The sequence below is a fragment of the Laetiporus sulphureus genome, assembly GCF_001632365.1.
Source record: "Laetiporus sulphureus 93-53 unplaced genomic scaffold LAESUscaffold_19, whole genome shotgun sequence".
Lineage (NCBI taxonomy): Eukaryota > Fungi > Basidiomycota > Agaricomycetes > Polyporales > Laetiporaceae > Laetiporus > Laetiporus sulphureus.
The window spans coordinates 98,713-114,414 of NW_024468528.1; the positions used below are offsets into that span (position 1 = coordinate 98,713).

Below are 15,702 nucleotides of genomic sequence, written 5' to 3' on the forward strand. Positions count from 1 at the left end.
TCCGACATGGGACTTCAGGCCACCCAACTGAGGGCCTGCTTGCAGTTGTGTAGTGATACACATTATCCTGCCACCGCCTTCTCTAGTCGCCCTATCACGTCGACCACCATGAGTTGGTTCTGGATGTTAGAGGTAATTCATGTCTAGTCAGGATCACATCTGTGCCGACACATTAGCTTATGTTTGGAGGATATTCCCGAGTGATTCGTGACACTATCCACGTGTCGAGCGAATTCCTTTCCTGTAGGCTCATAGGATATAGCTTTGCCGGGCATGGTAATGATGCCTCTGGAACAAGTTCGATTGGATGATCATAGGGCTTTCTTGTGGGCATTCGTTCTGACTGCTTCTTGGAGAACACACCACCATACTCGTGGAAGTGTTTGGGGACATAGGCTGACCAGTAGTCTTTGTCCTGTTCTCCATTTTGCGGCGTTCTATCCTGATTCCTCTTGGTGTCAAGACCCATAATGAGCGATGCTATGACTTGTGCATCAGGGTCCTCTGATATGTAATGACACCCATTTAATGAAGCTGTCCATGTTGTTCCAGTTATCACCTAACTCCTGGAAACTGATGAACTCCATTAAGTCTTCGATGTGGGGGATGTTTGTGTCTTCCAGGTCCTCCTCCTGGACTGCTACTCGTGAGGGTGTGCATCTGTGTGGGCATCGGGTGAATTCAACTGTGAGTTTTCTCCAATCCACTTCGGGATTGTGCTCTTTAAGGAAACTCATGCCTAGTATAACGTCTTTGTGGCCTATATCGGTAACCAGAAGACTTTGTCTGCTTGTGTGGTTTCTGATAGTTATACTGAGAAGAACCCTTTTCTTAATAGTTCCACCCTTGTTGTGAGATGCGTCTGCATTATAAACCCTGATCTCCTTCTCAAGTGAGATCGTAGCAAAATTTAACCGATCAACCAGCCATGGGTTGATGTAACAGGAATATGCTCCTGAATCGAGGAGTGCCTCAGTCTGGACTTCCCTTACTCCCTGTCTGAGGTGAACAGGTAAATCGATCACATATTTTGACGAACCAGTTGATGCAATATAGAGAAAACTCGATACTGGTACATGCGAGAGCGAGTAGGTACTAGTACAATGTCTATGGAAACTCTGGCCAGACCTCAGAGAACCCGCCAAAGAAAATTCTCATCATTTTCCACCTCCGTGATCCTAGCTGCTTCGACAGCTGGTTCCGGTTCTGCCTCTTTGCCCTTTGCGTCATAGCTGGCAAGGAAAGCACGGACTGCTTCTTCTCTCGCTTTGCTGTCGTCAGAACTGTTTGATGCTGCTGGTGTAGATATAGCCCTTGTTGCTTGGCCCCACTTTGGCATTTCCAATTTGCCTTTGTACTTGGGGTCTGGGCAGCACTGCTTAAATATGAAGGGGTGCTTCCCGCAATGTACACAGAGCTTCTTTTCCAGCCATCCTTCCTGTTCCTTGGTGAGTTGGGATACTCAGTCAACGACCATGGCATTAGGATCTTTCTGGGCTCGTGGTGCCTGTGATAATGCCATTGTCATTCCGCGCTGTCCTGCCTTGTAAGCTCTGAACTTGGACTCGAGTTGGAGACATAGGTCGAGATACTCCAGCCATGTGATCGGGTCGGTGATACCTAAGCTGTCTCGTGTTACCATTGCCTGGCGTACGTCCTTGTCTCAGTGTTCAGCGATGTAGCCGATAAGTGCAGTGTGCCCCAAGTTGGTCTTGGTGACCCATTGGCGGAACTTCTCTGTGAAGGAGACCATAGTGATGTAGGTCTTGGAGCAGATCTCCTTCAAGTGTTGTTGTGCATCCTTGTCTGGGTCGAGGGTCCTGTAGTTTACCTTGAGAATGTCGATGAAGTCTTTCCAAGTGCCGAGTGATTGCCGTGCTGCTGCCTTTGTCACGTATTCTGACATATAGGTAAATGCGCCACCTTCCAAGTGCAGTAGTGCTGTGGTAATCTTTCTCTCGTCGTCGTTGATCTCATTTCACCGCATCCAGATGCTGAGGAGCCAGTCCTCCAGACTTCCTTTGCCCGAGTAGTGTGGAGGTTCAGCTATCTTGATGTGCAGTTTGTGCGATTGGACCATGCCGGAGGTGTGACCTTGCATCGTTGAGACGCCGCTTGCTTTGAGCGAAGCTAGCTCATGCCGTAACTTGGTGTTTTCAGCTTTTATTTTCATCATCTCTTTTTCTATATCAATCATAGCCCCTTGGTTCCTGTGACTTCATCGTTTAGGACAACTATATGTGCATCCTGAGCCTTGATCTTGTCCGAAAGTTTTTCGTTCTCGGACTTGAGTACTGCCTCCTTAAGTCGTTACTCAGTTTGAGCAGATGCGATGGAGGCCTCAAGAATTCTTTTGTGCTCGTACATTTTGTCGCCGAGTACATTGTACATTTTCTTGAGTTCGTTGTCGACCATTGACTTCATTACGACGATCACCCATTCACGAATGTTATTGGGTATTTCGTCGGGTGCGGACTGTCTGATGGCGTCTTCGAGACGTTCGTATTCGTGTCTGTCATATGATCATGTGAGGGGTATGTATGCCAGGAGGAGTGATGGTGTTGGGGATGATGGTCCTCCAACGTGTGATGCGGAGTCTTCAGGGGTGAGCTCCAGTGATGGTTGTCTAGAAGCACGAGGTGTGCTTCCATCATGTGCTGTTGTCTCGATGTTTGGTCGAAGCACATCCTGCATTCTTTGCGTAAAAGTGGACATGTGTGCTCGACCGGTGTCTGACATTGCGTTATAGTATAGCTAATACAAAAAATTCAAGTATCTCTTCTTTGAGATCTCGAACAGCACCCTGACTATCCTGTCCAGTGTCTCCTGTTTCCCAATCTGTTTGAAGCTGATTCTGCCTATCTTCAGGCAGACCGTGTTGATAACCTGTTTCTCAACGAATGTGTATTCGCGAGCTCCCATGTAAAGGTCCACACAGACCTTGTCTAATTCTGACGATAGGCACTGTAATCCTCTGCCTCTTAGATTCTCGTCGAGGCATTCCCAGAAGGCTCCTAGTAAGGGTTGGAGCCTAAAGCGAGTAGCGGATACTTGCTTTTTAAGGGTGTCGAGGTGAAGTGTGGGCCTGATTCTCGATGGAAGTGGATGGATTGGTCTCACGTGTGTGTTAACTTTGACGAAGTTGGGGAGTGGTCGCACTGGCTGTGGAGCGACAATGACTGGGGGAATAGCGTTGGAGGTGATAAGTTCTGGGGGTGGCGCTGGCTTGTGACTACCAGTGGTAAGACGTCCTGCTCTCGGCTTGTAGCATTCAAGTGGTGGGGTGTGACTGCGGGGTTTGTGAATGATACCGCGCTTGATGATGTGCATAGTGTCGACTACTCTGGCTGCTGCACGCTGTCTGTCTGTGAATGATGTGCCTAGCAATGCGAGTGTGAGGAGTCTCCCGCATTTCTTGTTGGTTTCTTGGCACTTGTAATGAGCGTCAGGGTCTTCCGCCTTTGTGGCCTTGCACTTTGCTGCCTTGGGCTGCTCAGTGTCTTGCTGAGGCTCATGCCTGGTAGAAGTCAGATTGGATTGTGTGTCAAAAAAGCCACGTGCTATGGCTGAAACTGCTTGCACTGAAAATACATGGCCACTTGTGTTGAACACTAAGCAGGGGTGCAGAAAATTGTCAGATTGTTTCTAATGTCACAGCACCACTGGACAAGAGATCAAAAAGACTAAAAAAGGAACGGTCACGTGGAACGTGCCGCCCTGACCCCCCTGATCCCTAAAGTGGCTTGGAGAGCCTAACACTTACTAGCTGGGTAGCAAGCATATGGAAGGGTGAAAGATATATGGTGGAGCTGGTAGGCTCAGTGGGTGCTACAGTGGTAGACGAGGAGAAACAATCTGAGGTTTCGTCCTCTACATGCTGGTCTTATATACATGTACAGGTGCTGACTACTACAGAACATGCTATTGGCTGTCTTCGTGCCTACACTACTAAACTATACACGGAACAATAAGTGGGAGAATCTATCTATAAGTAGAACAATAGGTGAGAAGATCGGTCTTCATCCGTAACAATGGTGAGACGATCCATCCTATCGTGGTAAAGGCTATACCTTGAGCTGATTGCCTAGATGATCCTAAACAATAGTCCTTGTTCCCTTGTTCTCAAATGAGTGCCTCTATTATATCCTGGAATAGACAGGTCTGACTGTATCATCCGCGGGTCTGGACTGTAACATGTGATGTGGACTATCACCTGATCTCTACGTGTCGCATCTGTGGCTGAGTGGCGTGAGATATTGGTGAAGCACGTGATTTGTGGCGTGAGAAAAGTCACGTGTGGACTTTGTGGCGAAAATCTGTGACACTTCTTCATACATTCGCGTGCAATTGGAAAGGCCCAGGGCTTTTGATAAATATCATTTTGAGTGTCTTGAAGCAGCGCAAAGTCATCGAGGAAGCTGTAGTGTGAGACTTTCGACCAGTTGAGAGTGGGATGTGGAGGATCGAGTGTGAGGGCCGCAGCATTGTACGTCTTCACAGCATTGTGGATTGCCTTGCACCGGGTTTGCAGGGACTTTGCAATGTGAGTGCGCACCCGATATGCTGCAAACAGAATTAGCCAACAACGAGTACAAAATGTAATGATACTTACCAGTCTGCATGAGATTGAAGCTCAAAGAGACGCTGTATGACAAGGCGTTGAAGATGTTCGAGTGCACGGTGATATTGTCGCTCGGCAATATACTTCACTGTTTCCATGTACTCGCGATCAGTCAGTTGTCAACGCCTCATGATGCCCATCTTGACTTCCATGGTAGCAACCTCATGCAGGAGCATGCGCTCACGCTCCTCGCTGTAATGCCACTTTGTCTCGAGCTTCTGTGTGTGTGATGCCTCAGTGTAATAGTCGACAGTGCCAGCGGAGGGTAGGACGAAAGTATAGTCAGATGGGATGGAACTGACGAACTGTGCATGTGCAGTTTCCACTTGCACATGCACGGCACACCATTCTTGAAGTTTCTCAACATATGCAATGGTGTGCACATCCCACGGGGGTTTTTGACCCAAAGTTTCGAAATGTTTTAAAGACCATTTGATGAGATCGTCATGGCTGACCCCGAGAGTTTGCATGGTGTTGGCCAGTGTGACCAAATCCTCGTTGATGATCTTCAGGGCCTGTATGCAGTTGTTGTACAACATAAGGCTTAGATTACTGTACTTCTCATTGTTCCATTGCTGGAAGAAGAGATCGATGAGGACATGCCGACGGTAGGGTGACATGTACCGGATGACCGATGCGAGGCTGTTGGATGCACTGAAGAGGTGTTCGAGAGTCTCGCCATCCTCGAGGCCCATCCCCTTAATGACGTTCGGGTGATTCTGCATCTGGCAAGTGTAATTGTGAGTATATCCATGAAATGTGTTCACGCAGCACCGAGCGCTGCTTTGCAGCCAATCTGGCCCCAGTGAACTTCATGCCGTGGTTTCCTGGAATACACACCCAATATCATAGGGCACAATAAGCCTGATGCCGAAGACTTCTAGTGCCTTGGCCAAGATTGCCAGGGGATATTTTGTGCTAATTGTGACAATCGTTAGCATGAAACAGGTTGAAATGCATTGTAAACTCACAGTTCACCACTCTGAACCATGTCCGCAACCCAGAGCACGAGGCCGTGCCTGCAGGCAGCTACAAAAATGCCTGCCTCATCGAATATGGCCCACATACGCTTGTGATCCTCGGAAGCCGCTGCCTTCCAGTTGGTCACACATGGAGCTGTTGTGACGTTGCCATCATCACTGTCCGTCAGATCCCCCTCTACCATCATTGAAGTCTTCATGCTGGGCACATCGCCATCACCGTCGCTTTCAGCCTCATCATCGTCTTGCACAGGCTGTCCACTGCAAGCATCAACCTTCTTCGAGCGAGGCCTCGACTTCACCTCATTGGCATAGCAATCGACGAAGTCCCGCAATAAGAAGTAGTTGCTCGCTTTAAAGTTGTGCATGTCACCGCATGCACGGCTGCCGACCTGTGCGATTTGCTTGAGTGAATTATTGTTGTCCATTGCGAAGATGCGCCATCACTCGAGGGATGGCTCACTATCAAGCTCATATGCACAGGCTGGGCATGCATTCAGGACACATCAGTTAGGTGTGTCTCGACCTAGCGTAGCGTCGATGCACTTGCAGACCTCACACAAAATGCTGAGGTAAATGTCGAATGTGTTTGTGATGGCAGTGCAGTAGTGACGTCAGAAGGGAATCTTGTAGTAATATAATACGAGCTTTGCGAAAGCTTCCACACTGAAGGATGGCTTGAAGAGCCTGATACAGTGAAAGAGCTCGAGGGTGGAGAAGGAGATAGCCAGGGATGGATTCATCAGAGATGACCCGAGGTATTCGCTATGCGTGAGGGCCTCAGAAGCAGAGACATCTTCGGCTCCACAGTGTATAGTTGCTGATGTTGCCAGGGTATAGATGTCAAGTGTGTCAATGGTAAAATCATAAGGGGAGGGGTTCTCGCTAGGCATGACCACTGTCGAATATTTCCATTGGAGGTAAGAGTCCACGAGACCGAGAAGGAGAGGTTGCCAGTTGGTGTCCATGCGGTCTACCCATTGACGCCATGTCCGAGCATCTTTGTACCATCGTTCTCACCACCTGGAAGGATGTAAGTATGGAGCAATCCTCGCACAATTATTGCAATGCACCTCGAGCCCATTATATCCCTGAGTGCATGGATGAATGACTCATCTGCAGGCTCATCCTCCCAGTCTGCATCCTCTCCTCCTCCCTCTTGCTGGATGTTCATGAGAACATCCTCGATGTTCATGCCGCTGTGGTCAGGGGGCAAATCCTCACCTCTAAGTTCTGTGACAATCTTGCGTGACTGTTGACTGAGTCCTACAACATGATACATTAAATACTAATATATCATCCACCGTAGTAAAGAAAAACGTACCTGATGTCCTTAGAGCCTGCCTTTGCTCCACCTTCTTATTGTCCTCCACGATACCAGTCATGCCCAGAGTCATGCCCAGAGTCTGCTTTGAGAAGGTGGCTACAGTCATGTGTGGCTTGCGGCATGGCTTTACATGCCCCATGGCCACCACAGAGCTGAGTGGATGAAGCAGATGACATCAAAGTGAGATTGTCGGTGGCAGAGTGAAAAGCAGGGTGGCGCATTAAACAAGTCATCATGATGTGTCATGTCACATGTCTCATGTGATGTGCCTGAGACGGCAGGTTAGAATACAAAATACACTCCGATTTCTACACTATGGCATTGAGGGAGTAATGTACATCAAGAATATTAAAAAAAACAAAAGTAAAAGTAAAAGAAATGAGTAAGATGGAGGGTCGTCGTCGCTGTCAGCGGCGATGACGACGCACAGTGCTTCGACATCTGGGACAGCGGGTGGGGAGATCCAGTGGCCCAGGTGCGGGCCGACAGTGGCCAGGAGGTGCAGTTGATCATCTGATTAGCGCTGATCATAGTTATCAGCCACGTTGATCGACATTCCTATGTAAGGTAAATTCCTGCGCTATTGCCGGTGGTATTGGCAGATGGTGGGGAATTGACCTTCGGACCTTCTTAGGTTGCGGAGCTGGCCGGGCATGGCAATCTAGTAAGGTCTGCAGTTCGTGAGGTCCAGGTGAAATTTTCTCTGCTAGTTCAAAATTTAAATCATTTTGTCCAGTGCGGTCCCTCATATATTACTAATCTGAATGCACGACACCATAAAATACATTAGTGTTTGAGCTAGGCTTCATAATGTAGACTTTGTGCTGGTAGCAAATCAAAGAAAACTGCTGATGCATACTACACCTTCCTAAATTATCTGAGGATTTTGTGTGATCAGAGAGAATGACTCACACCTCTAAGAAAGTACCGATTCTCACTGCAGGAAAGGCTTTAGAATTGAATTCAAAAATCTAGCCTTTCATGTCAAGTGAATAATTTTGGGGAAAGGATTGGAAAGGGCTCATTTTGCACCTTTCCTGGGAACTAATTCGTGCCAAGCTGCCTATATTGACTCATAAATGATAGGGTGTCATAGCAGGGAAAAGTCGAAGAAAATTCGCAGTTTTTCACTCATTTCTCGTACCCCAAATCGGTATTGAGGTGTCGTTCATGAAATGTTGTTCATGAAATGCAACGTGAAGGCTATGTACAGTTGTGGACAGCCAAACACGACAATTTTAAGACATATTTCTAAAATGTCTGATATGTATCAGAATCGATCTGGATTGATGAGAGGGTATCTGTAAATAAATTTGAGGCAAATTCTTCGAACCGTTTGCCCACAAAAGGTGATTTTCTGATCCAGAACCTCTTAAAATTTGGCGGACCCCCAAAAAGAGGTCTACAAATCACATAAAATGCGCCAATTGACTCCTTTTGAGTTCCTGTACATCATTCCGTTAAAAATTTGCCAAAAATAACGATGGAAATTCAGCAAAAAATTACGCAAGTTGGCCATTGTGACTTGAGCTCAAGACCAACAAATCATACATGGTACCTGATCTGTATGTTTGTAGCTGAAAAAGTTCTGATTTTGGCCTAAAAATTTGGCGGATGCCAAAAATGCATGGGAAAAATACAAAGAAAGTGTTTTTGGACGTTTCTCGACACTTTGAGTCTGAATCTGTACTCAAAATCAAAAAGTAACGAGCCGTTCTGGGCGGAATAAATTCGTTTTATTTTTGTCGTGTTTGATTGTCCACGACTGTACCTCCAGCCACTTCAGCCACAGCGGGGTTTGAAATCGAAAGGAATTGCAAACCAACAAGTTTAACCTCAAGTCCCTCACAGTCACAGCCGCCACTAGCCGCCACTTGCCACCCGAAATATTCGACAATGACTGCTTTGCCTCCCGTAAATGAGGTTTTGAACTCGCCCACTGAGGCGAACGCCAAGAGCCTCTACTCCCTGGTGCTCGAAGCCGAAGCAGCTGCATCGGGTCATGAACAGAACCTCGTCCGCTCCCGCATTCTTGGCTACCTCATTCTTCACCCCCTTGGAGATCAGTCCCGTGCCCGCGTCCTGCTAGAAATCGCATCATGCAACCGGAATCATGACAATAGAAACGAGGTTTTATACCAACTTGGCGAGTTTTATCTGCAGCATTTCATTCGCCCTTGTAAGCCCCATTGTATTCGTCTTCGGCGGAAGATAATCGCAATTCCCGTGTAGTCAGAAAGACAAAGGGTCCGACGCCTGTCCCTTCTAGCCACCCATCGAGACCGTCATTTGATCGACTACAGGAAAGTATCAAGGAAGTCCTGCAACACAGTCCTCAGGATCATAAAACAGCTAAATCCAGTGTACGTGTCTTGACTGGACCGTCACGGATTTTGATACAATTAACCCATTCCGAATAGGCGCTGATCAGGGATGACTTCCGCTGCATGGTCACTGGCGCAGTAGACCGCGCCAGTGCGAGGAAATACAAGAAAGTGGCAGAGCAGGCTGTTGGAAAGCGGATTCTGAAGACAGAATGCTGTCATATTTTCCCGGAATCTACCAACAACCTTGATGGCAAAGTTAGCGACAAGGTACGTAGTCCGTTACATTTGAACGTTCACAGCTGATGACGTGTTCTCGTAGGTCGACTACGCAGCCGGAGTATGGACTGTCCTGGATATGTTTGGCTACCGGGAGATTCGAGAGGAGCTTGAGGGATCCAAAATTCACCGTCTGGAAAACATCATGACGCTCACTACAGACATACATGACATGATGGACTGTTTGGAGCTCTGGTTTGAAGAAGTTAAGGACAAGGCACGTTGTCATTTCTATCTGCCAATTTAATTTGACTACACTGTTTTTTCAGGAGAATTGTTATCGCATACAAATCAGGGGTCCAGATCCGCAACTGTTCATGAAAGGCGGGGACATTCCATCGCAGGTGCAATTTGTCGCACATCATAATTTACCTCTCCCAAGTCCGAAGTATCTTCGCATCCATGCGGCGTGCTGTAGAGTTGCACATTTGTCGGGAGCTGCGGAGTACCTTGATAGGGTCTTGCGTGATATGGAGGAGTTGCCTGTTCTTGCAGAGAATGGTGCATCAGCTGATGTCCTCGCCCATGCTCTTCTGTATCTTGTGCCTCCCGTTTAGCGCACCGTACCCTTACCATGGTTGGCTGCACCCAGCAGCGTATAGTGTACTTAACGCACAAAATAATACACGTTAACCAGCTCTTCCCACTTTCGCATCCACACCCAGCTGAGAAAGCGCAAGGTCGATCCTACCGCTAACGAAATACAGCCTCGTCCAGTCGATTCCGAGGCAGTCACATCGAATCGCTCGAGTCGCGTTACCGTGTTACACGTGCTAGTAAGCGTCGAACTTATCCACGGGCGAAGAATCATCATGATTGCGAACGCGAGTGCGGTGTGGTTCCTATACTCATCGAACGTACGTCCTTCCGCGCACGGAGGGCATCAATGTTGTCCACAGAGACTCCTGCCGCTTCTTCGCTTGCCGAGCTTGTAGCTGTATTGCGCTCCAAAAAGGCGGGTGCAACGCATGGCAACTGCGGTTCTTTCAGCGCATGAAGATGGTCGCCTTGCATGATATCACAACAATTAGGATAAGGTAGCGTAGAGTGTGCGCCCCTCAGCAGGGTCCGTTCCGATGCACCTTCTTGAATGGCTAATTGCAGTGAGTCGACGGCATGCGCGCATGTCGACTATGGCACGTGTGATTAACACTAAGGCTCGGCGTACCCGCGCGAGAGCGAACGTCGGTCGCGGAATGGATTTGGACGTCCTGTTAGCAGGTCGTCTGTGGAGTTTCCCAGCAATAGCGTGGCACAAGCCGCCTGCAGATCTAAACGCACATCAAGAATGTATGATAGTGATACAGAAAGAGCGCACACTGTGACGCGCTGCATGCATGCATAATAGAGCCGGACCGAGCATACAATCCCACATGATGCGAAAGTCGATACTAGACATCCTCCTCTGTCCAGGGCGAGCGACCTCCACCTCTCGCCATCTGGATTCCACATAACTCCCCGCCACGCGCCCGCCACCGCACAAAGCCAACGACCCATACATCTCGCGTCGCTCAGGCTTTACTTCTTTTTGGGCGTCTTCTTGATCTCAACGATGTTGAGACCTGTGCAAATGTTTGATCACAGAACAAGTACGCGGGGACACCTGGACGCACCTGGTGGCAGGCTCTGCTGGAGTTTCTTTGCCTTCTCAGAGTCATCCAGCGAGAGCGTGTAGAGGTAGCGCGAGCACCGAATTTTGAACTTTGTCCTTGTCTTCGCGCCCGCTACCGCGATCTTCTTAATCCTCGCCTCTATAGCCACATGCGCGATTCGTCATTAAATACGGTACCAGCGTAGACATCATTCAGATACACGCAACCAACACAAAAACGGAGCAGTCGAAACCACTAATCAGCAACCATTCATAGTATAATCGAAACGCGCATACGCACCACGGGCATCCTTTCTCCGGGCAACGTCGAGGAACTCCTTGATGTCTCGGATCTCCTTGGGCTACGCCGCCATACAAACGACATCTCATCAGCATCTCCGCCTACGAGCGGCAGCAACAGCGCATATAATGACATACCATGGTGGGCCAAAAGTCTTGCTTAGCGCTCGACCACACGGCGAGTCTGTTACTCGCCACCTCCCCGATCGTGTGGCTGAAAACCTTGCTTTACTTACTATGCAGCTTCGGAGATTGCCGTGGATTTCTAAACTGTGGGTCCCTGTTGTCTAGGCGACGACGTGTGGCGTTCGTAACATTCCTTCTACCGGAAGCCAATAAATGCTACAGGGATCAGAGAGCCGTGTTGGTACGTTGCAAACAATATCATTGAAAAGTGTACCATAAATACAAGACACCTGCAGGTGGAAGAGTCCTCATGGATGAAACAAAATAAAAGAGTGATCCATTCTTCAAAGAGCAATAACAATACGTGGACAGAGTCATTCGCATACGCGAGCTATCAAGAGGGACAGAGCTAACAAGACAGTTCAGGATAATAAGGTATACGGGGATTAATAGAACAGTCCGGCCGGTCATAGCATAGTGATACAACAGATGTGGGTGTGAATAACTAATGTGTGCTGAACAGATGCGGGTGCATGGTCGTGAGCCCAAGTGAGTCATTAATGTCATAGCATCATGAGGGTATTGGCATATCTAAGTTATCGCTGGGGTGCTGTGAAGTGGAGGTGGATACATTGTTCCTCGTTTCATCTTCATTTGCGTGGAGAACTCTTGGGTGAGCCCAGGAGCGCGGGCGACGGGCGCTCAAGCCGACTCCGGAGGCGTTCCACCTCGCGTTCGAGGCTGCGTGCGAAAACATCAGCATGAACAAGTTCAATATGCATGTGGACAATACTCACTTCAGTGCCTTCTGCTTCAGATCCGCAGCCTCCCGCTCCGCTCGCCTCTTCTCCAACTGTAAGTTATTCTCCGACGTTTGCTATAGGACATCATCATCAACAAATCATGGCACGCTCGATGGTGCACGCTCAGCACTCACCAGCTCGTCCATCGCCTTCCGCATGCTTACAATCTTCGTTTCATAGTTCCTCACCTCCTCCTCGAGGCGGGCCTTCTGCCTCTCCGCCTCCACCAGCTGATATTTCGCATCGCGCGCGCTCTTGTCCGCAGAGCGATGCAGCCGCACACTGTCCTTCGAGTTCTGGTGCAGCTGATTCGTGAGCTCCTCGATCCGGCTCTCAAGGCGTCGCGAAGTCGTCGGAGGACGTGGTGAGTTGAGCGACTTGGTCTCGAGGTCGACAATGCGCACGTTGAGCTCCTTGATCTGCTTCTCCAGGTTGGCCTGCATCGTACGTATACGGTGAGACTGAGAACTACTGAGGGATCATCAACGATGCTCACATTGAGCTTGTCCAGCTCCGAATTTTCCACCCTGATCTTGCCCAACTCGATCTGGCACTCATTCGCGTAGTTCTCGGCCTTCTTCATTCTCTCAAATGCCATTCCCACACGATCATTCTGTTCCTCCAGCGTCCGCTCCAGGTCCTGCTTCTCCAGCTTCAGCTTCTGCATTTCTGTCTCGGATGTCATCTTGCTGGTATCGACCTTGTCCATCTTGATCGCATCCAGCTCAGCCTGCAGCGCGCGCCGTGCCTTCTGGAGCAGTGCCCTGTCCGTCTCTGCGTCGTTGAGCACGCTCCGCAGTTCACGCACTTGCGAGTGAAGAGAGACGATCTGGTTCTGCTGCTCGCTTTGGGCAGCGGTCGAGGATTCGTAAGCTTTGGTGAGGTCCTGGTTCTTGGTCTCAAGGCGCTCCTTGTCTTTCTTCCACGATCCCCCGTTGTAAACTTCTTCATCGTAGCGGAGCTGGAGCTCATCGTAGTCCGACCGGACCTTCCTGTTCTCTTCGCGTATTCTACTCATGTTATCTCGCTGAGACTGTAACTCTGTAAGGCGGAAGCGTCATTAATCGAACATTGCTGCAAGCAGCGGGGATGCTTACCCTCGCTGAGCTGCGCCAACTCGGCTGAGAGAAGACACAGCATTGTCAGCTTATGCATGATGAATGGAAGCAACGCCCTCACCTTGATACTTCTTCCGTGTCTGATCTGCGGTGAAGTCACGTTCAGCCAAATCCTCCTGGTACCACTTGCATTCATTCTCCATTGCATCAGTAAGGCACTGTTGAAGAAGTTTAAGATCGGACATCTCTCTTTCCTCATCATCCAGTTTCACCTCTAAGTCTCTAATGCAGGCTTGCACAACCTTGAGACTCTCCTCTGCAGCCTTGCGCTCCGTGACGGCTTCTACATGCGCCTTCTCAGCTTCGGCAAGAGCACGACGCGCTGGGAATGTGTCAGATCGATCAAGGACGTACGATGTACGCTTCTTACCTGCTTGTTCTGCACGAGTGACTTTGACCTTGGCAACCTCCGACTCCTCCAATTGCTTAATATACGACTCGATCTTCGCCTTGTACGAATCCATGGCTTCGTGGAGCTCTGAAGAGCGCTTCATTAGAATGGGAGAGAGGATCGCAATAAGATAGAACATACCGGAGGACATATTTGTTGATGCAGAGGAGGTAATCTCCAATTCTTGGAGACGCTGCTGCAGTTGTCGTTTGGCGTCTGCAGTAGAATGAGCGAATCGGCAAAACTCCAACGGACAGAAGGCCTACTCGTGACTTCGTTCTTCGCAACGATCTCCAGCTCCAGTCTGTCCTTAAGGTCAGCAATTTCGGACTGCATTTGTTTCTTTGCGAGGAGAAGCTCCTGGACTTGACGACGCTGATCTTCCAGCTCCACATTCGCAGCCCTCTGCTGTATGACCTGCAACGACCTGTAAGTGTGCTAAAGCAAGAACGGAATACACGGCATACCAAAGCCTTGCGAGACTCCTCCAGGCGAGCATAGTTCTGTCGCTCGTCCTGAATCGTAGTCTGGAACTTGTCCCACATGGCCTGCACACCATTGAGCTGCGCTGCCTCTGCTGCTCTCCTAGCTTCCGCTTCGTCCTCGAGGAGCTCGGCAAGGCGAGCGTTTTCCCTTGCCAAACGTGCCCGATACTGCTCGAGCGACTGCTTCGAGCCATCGGAGTTCTCGAGTTCAACAGTCATCTCTTTGAGGGATGCCTCCAGATACTGCCTCACTCTCGTGGATGCGGCCATCTGAATCTCCAACACCTGAACCTGGTGCTTGAGCGCAGTGACTTAGGCTTGTTTGTCTGAGGTGCGGGAGGTTTCAGGATGAAGTTCCTTACGATGGCGAGATGCACCATTTGCATGAGAACGCTTGGAATTTGTTGGGTTCGCTGCTGTTCGGGTGTCCGGGCCGGTGTTATGGCGGATCTGCTGGCTGCGCGGGGCCATCTCTCTCTCCAATTCTTCATCGGCGAGCTCTAATTCCCTGAGCAAACGGGTCCTGAAAGAATCGTCCTTAGGACCATTATTCATGATCAATCGACGAATCTCGGCATGTTGACGGTCCACATGCTCCTTGATTCTGGCAGTTGTGTCCTTTGCCATCTCTGCTTCCTCAAGCTGGCTCTCCAGCGTGCTAATACGAGCCTCGTGCTGTCTCTGCAGCCTGACAGCTGACATGGGAGCATCAGTCTGATCCGCGAGACGAGTGAGCTCAAGGTCAAGATTGTCCTTCGCCTTCTGTACGGTCGCCAATTGCGTCTTGACATCGGTTACCTGCTCTTGTGTGTGTTGCAATTCGATCTGCAGGCGCTTGACGTGCGCTTCTGCGGCTTCTCTTGCGCGCTTCTCTTGCTCAAGTCCTGACAGTGCTCGAATCGCCTTCTGTTCTTCGGCTTGCACTTTCTTGTCCTTCGAACGGAGCTCTACTTGTACATGCTCTCTCTCGCGCGTAAGGTCTTCCGCTTCGTTCATGAGACGGCTCTTTGCTTTCTCAAGGGACTTCAGATAAGCCCGATTTGCCTCGAGCTCTTCTTGAGCCTTCAGCAGCTGGCGGTCGGTCACGCGCTTTGCTTCTTCCAATACATGGACGTGCTCGACGATCGTCTTGTCTTGCTTGGCTTCGAGCTGCTTGACTTCCCACGCTCTGGCCTTCAGCTCGGATAGCGCCTTGTTGAGCTCTCGATCGAACTTAGTATTCACCTCTTTCAGGCGAGCGATCTCGATTTTCTGAGATGATGCCGTCCTCTCAAGCTTGCTACGCTTCGCGGACTCGGCATCGAGCTGCTTCTTGATAGCCTCCACCTGTCGATCGTGAGCGCTCTTCTCTCGCTCC

The 15,702-nt window shown here is 49.5% G+C and overlaps 5 protein-coding genes across 5 annotated transcripts; 1 reads left to right on the forward strand and 4 right to left on the reverse strand.

The window, feature by feature from the left end:
* Window positions 1-4,740: 4,740 nt before the first annotated feature.
* LAESUDRAFT_759121 (uncharacterized protein) lies at window positions 4,741-6,029 on the reverse strand (the record flags this gene model as incomplete). Its single annotated transcript, XM_040912552.1, has 4 exons — window positions 4,741-5,346; window positions 5,396-5,417; window positions 5,462-5,539; window positions 5,593-6,029. 4 exons carry the CDS (start codon window positions 6,027-6,029, stop codon window positions 4,741-4,743), a joined length of 1,143 nt encoding a protein of 380 aa, XP_040764345.1.
* A 545-nt stretch (window positions 6,030-6,574) lies between these two features.
* Window positions 6,575-7,034, reverse strand: LAESUDRAFT_759122 (uncharacterized protein; the record flags this gene model as incomplete). Its single annotated transcript, XM_040912553.1, has 2 exons — window positions 6,575-6,867; window positions 6,926-7,034. The coding sequence occupies 2 exons, from the start codon at window positions 7,032-7,034 to the stop codon at window positions 6,575-6,577; spliced, it is 402 nt and encodes a 133-aa protein (XP_040764346.1).
* A 1,741-nt stretch (window positions 7,035-8,775) lies between these two features.
* Window positions 8,776-10,184, forward strand: LAESUDRAFT_725698 (uncharacterized protein). The gene is made up of 5 exons (XM_040908871.1): window positions 8,776-9,107; window positions 9,161-9,291; window positions 9,349-9,522; window positions 9,575-9,748; window positions 9,801-10,184. Exons 1-5 carry the CDS (start codon window positions 8,825-8,827, stop codon window positions 10,086-10,088), a joined length of 1,050 nt encoding a protein of 349 aa, XP_040764347.1. The 5' UTR covers window positions 8,776-8,824; the 3' UTR covers window positions 10,089-10,184.
* Window positions 10,185-11,049: 865 nt separating this feature from the next.
* On the reverse strand, window positions 11,050-11,563 carry LAESUDRAFT_736782 (ribosomal protein L38e; the record flags this gene model as incomplete). Its single annotated transcript, XM_040910721.1, has 4 exons — window positions 11,050-11,093; window positions 11,145-11,282; window positions 11,424-11,484; window positions 11,561-11,563. The coding sequence occupies 4 exons, from the start codon at window positions 11,561-11,563 to the stop codon at window positions 11,050-11,052; spliced, it is 246 nt and encodes an 81-aa protein (XP_040764348.1).
* A 544-nt stretch (window positions 11,564-12,107) lies between these two features.
* LAESUDRAFT_145109 (uncharacterized protein) lies at window positions 12,108-13,417 on the reverse strand. The gene is made up of 4 exons (XM_040901333.1): window positions 12,848-13,417; window positions 12,486-12,788; window positions 12,346-12,425; window positions 12,108-12,289 (listed from the first exon to the last, which is right to left on the reverse strand). Exons 1-4 carry the CDS (start codon window positions 13,367-13,369, stop codon window positions 12,199-12,201), a joined length of 996 nt encoding a protein of 331 aa, XP_040764349.1. The 5' UTR covers window positions 13,370-13,417; the 3' UTR covers window positions 12,108-12,198.
* Between the last annotated feature and the right edge of the window lie 2,285 nt (window positions 13,418-15,702).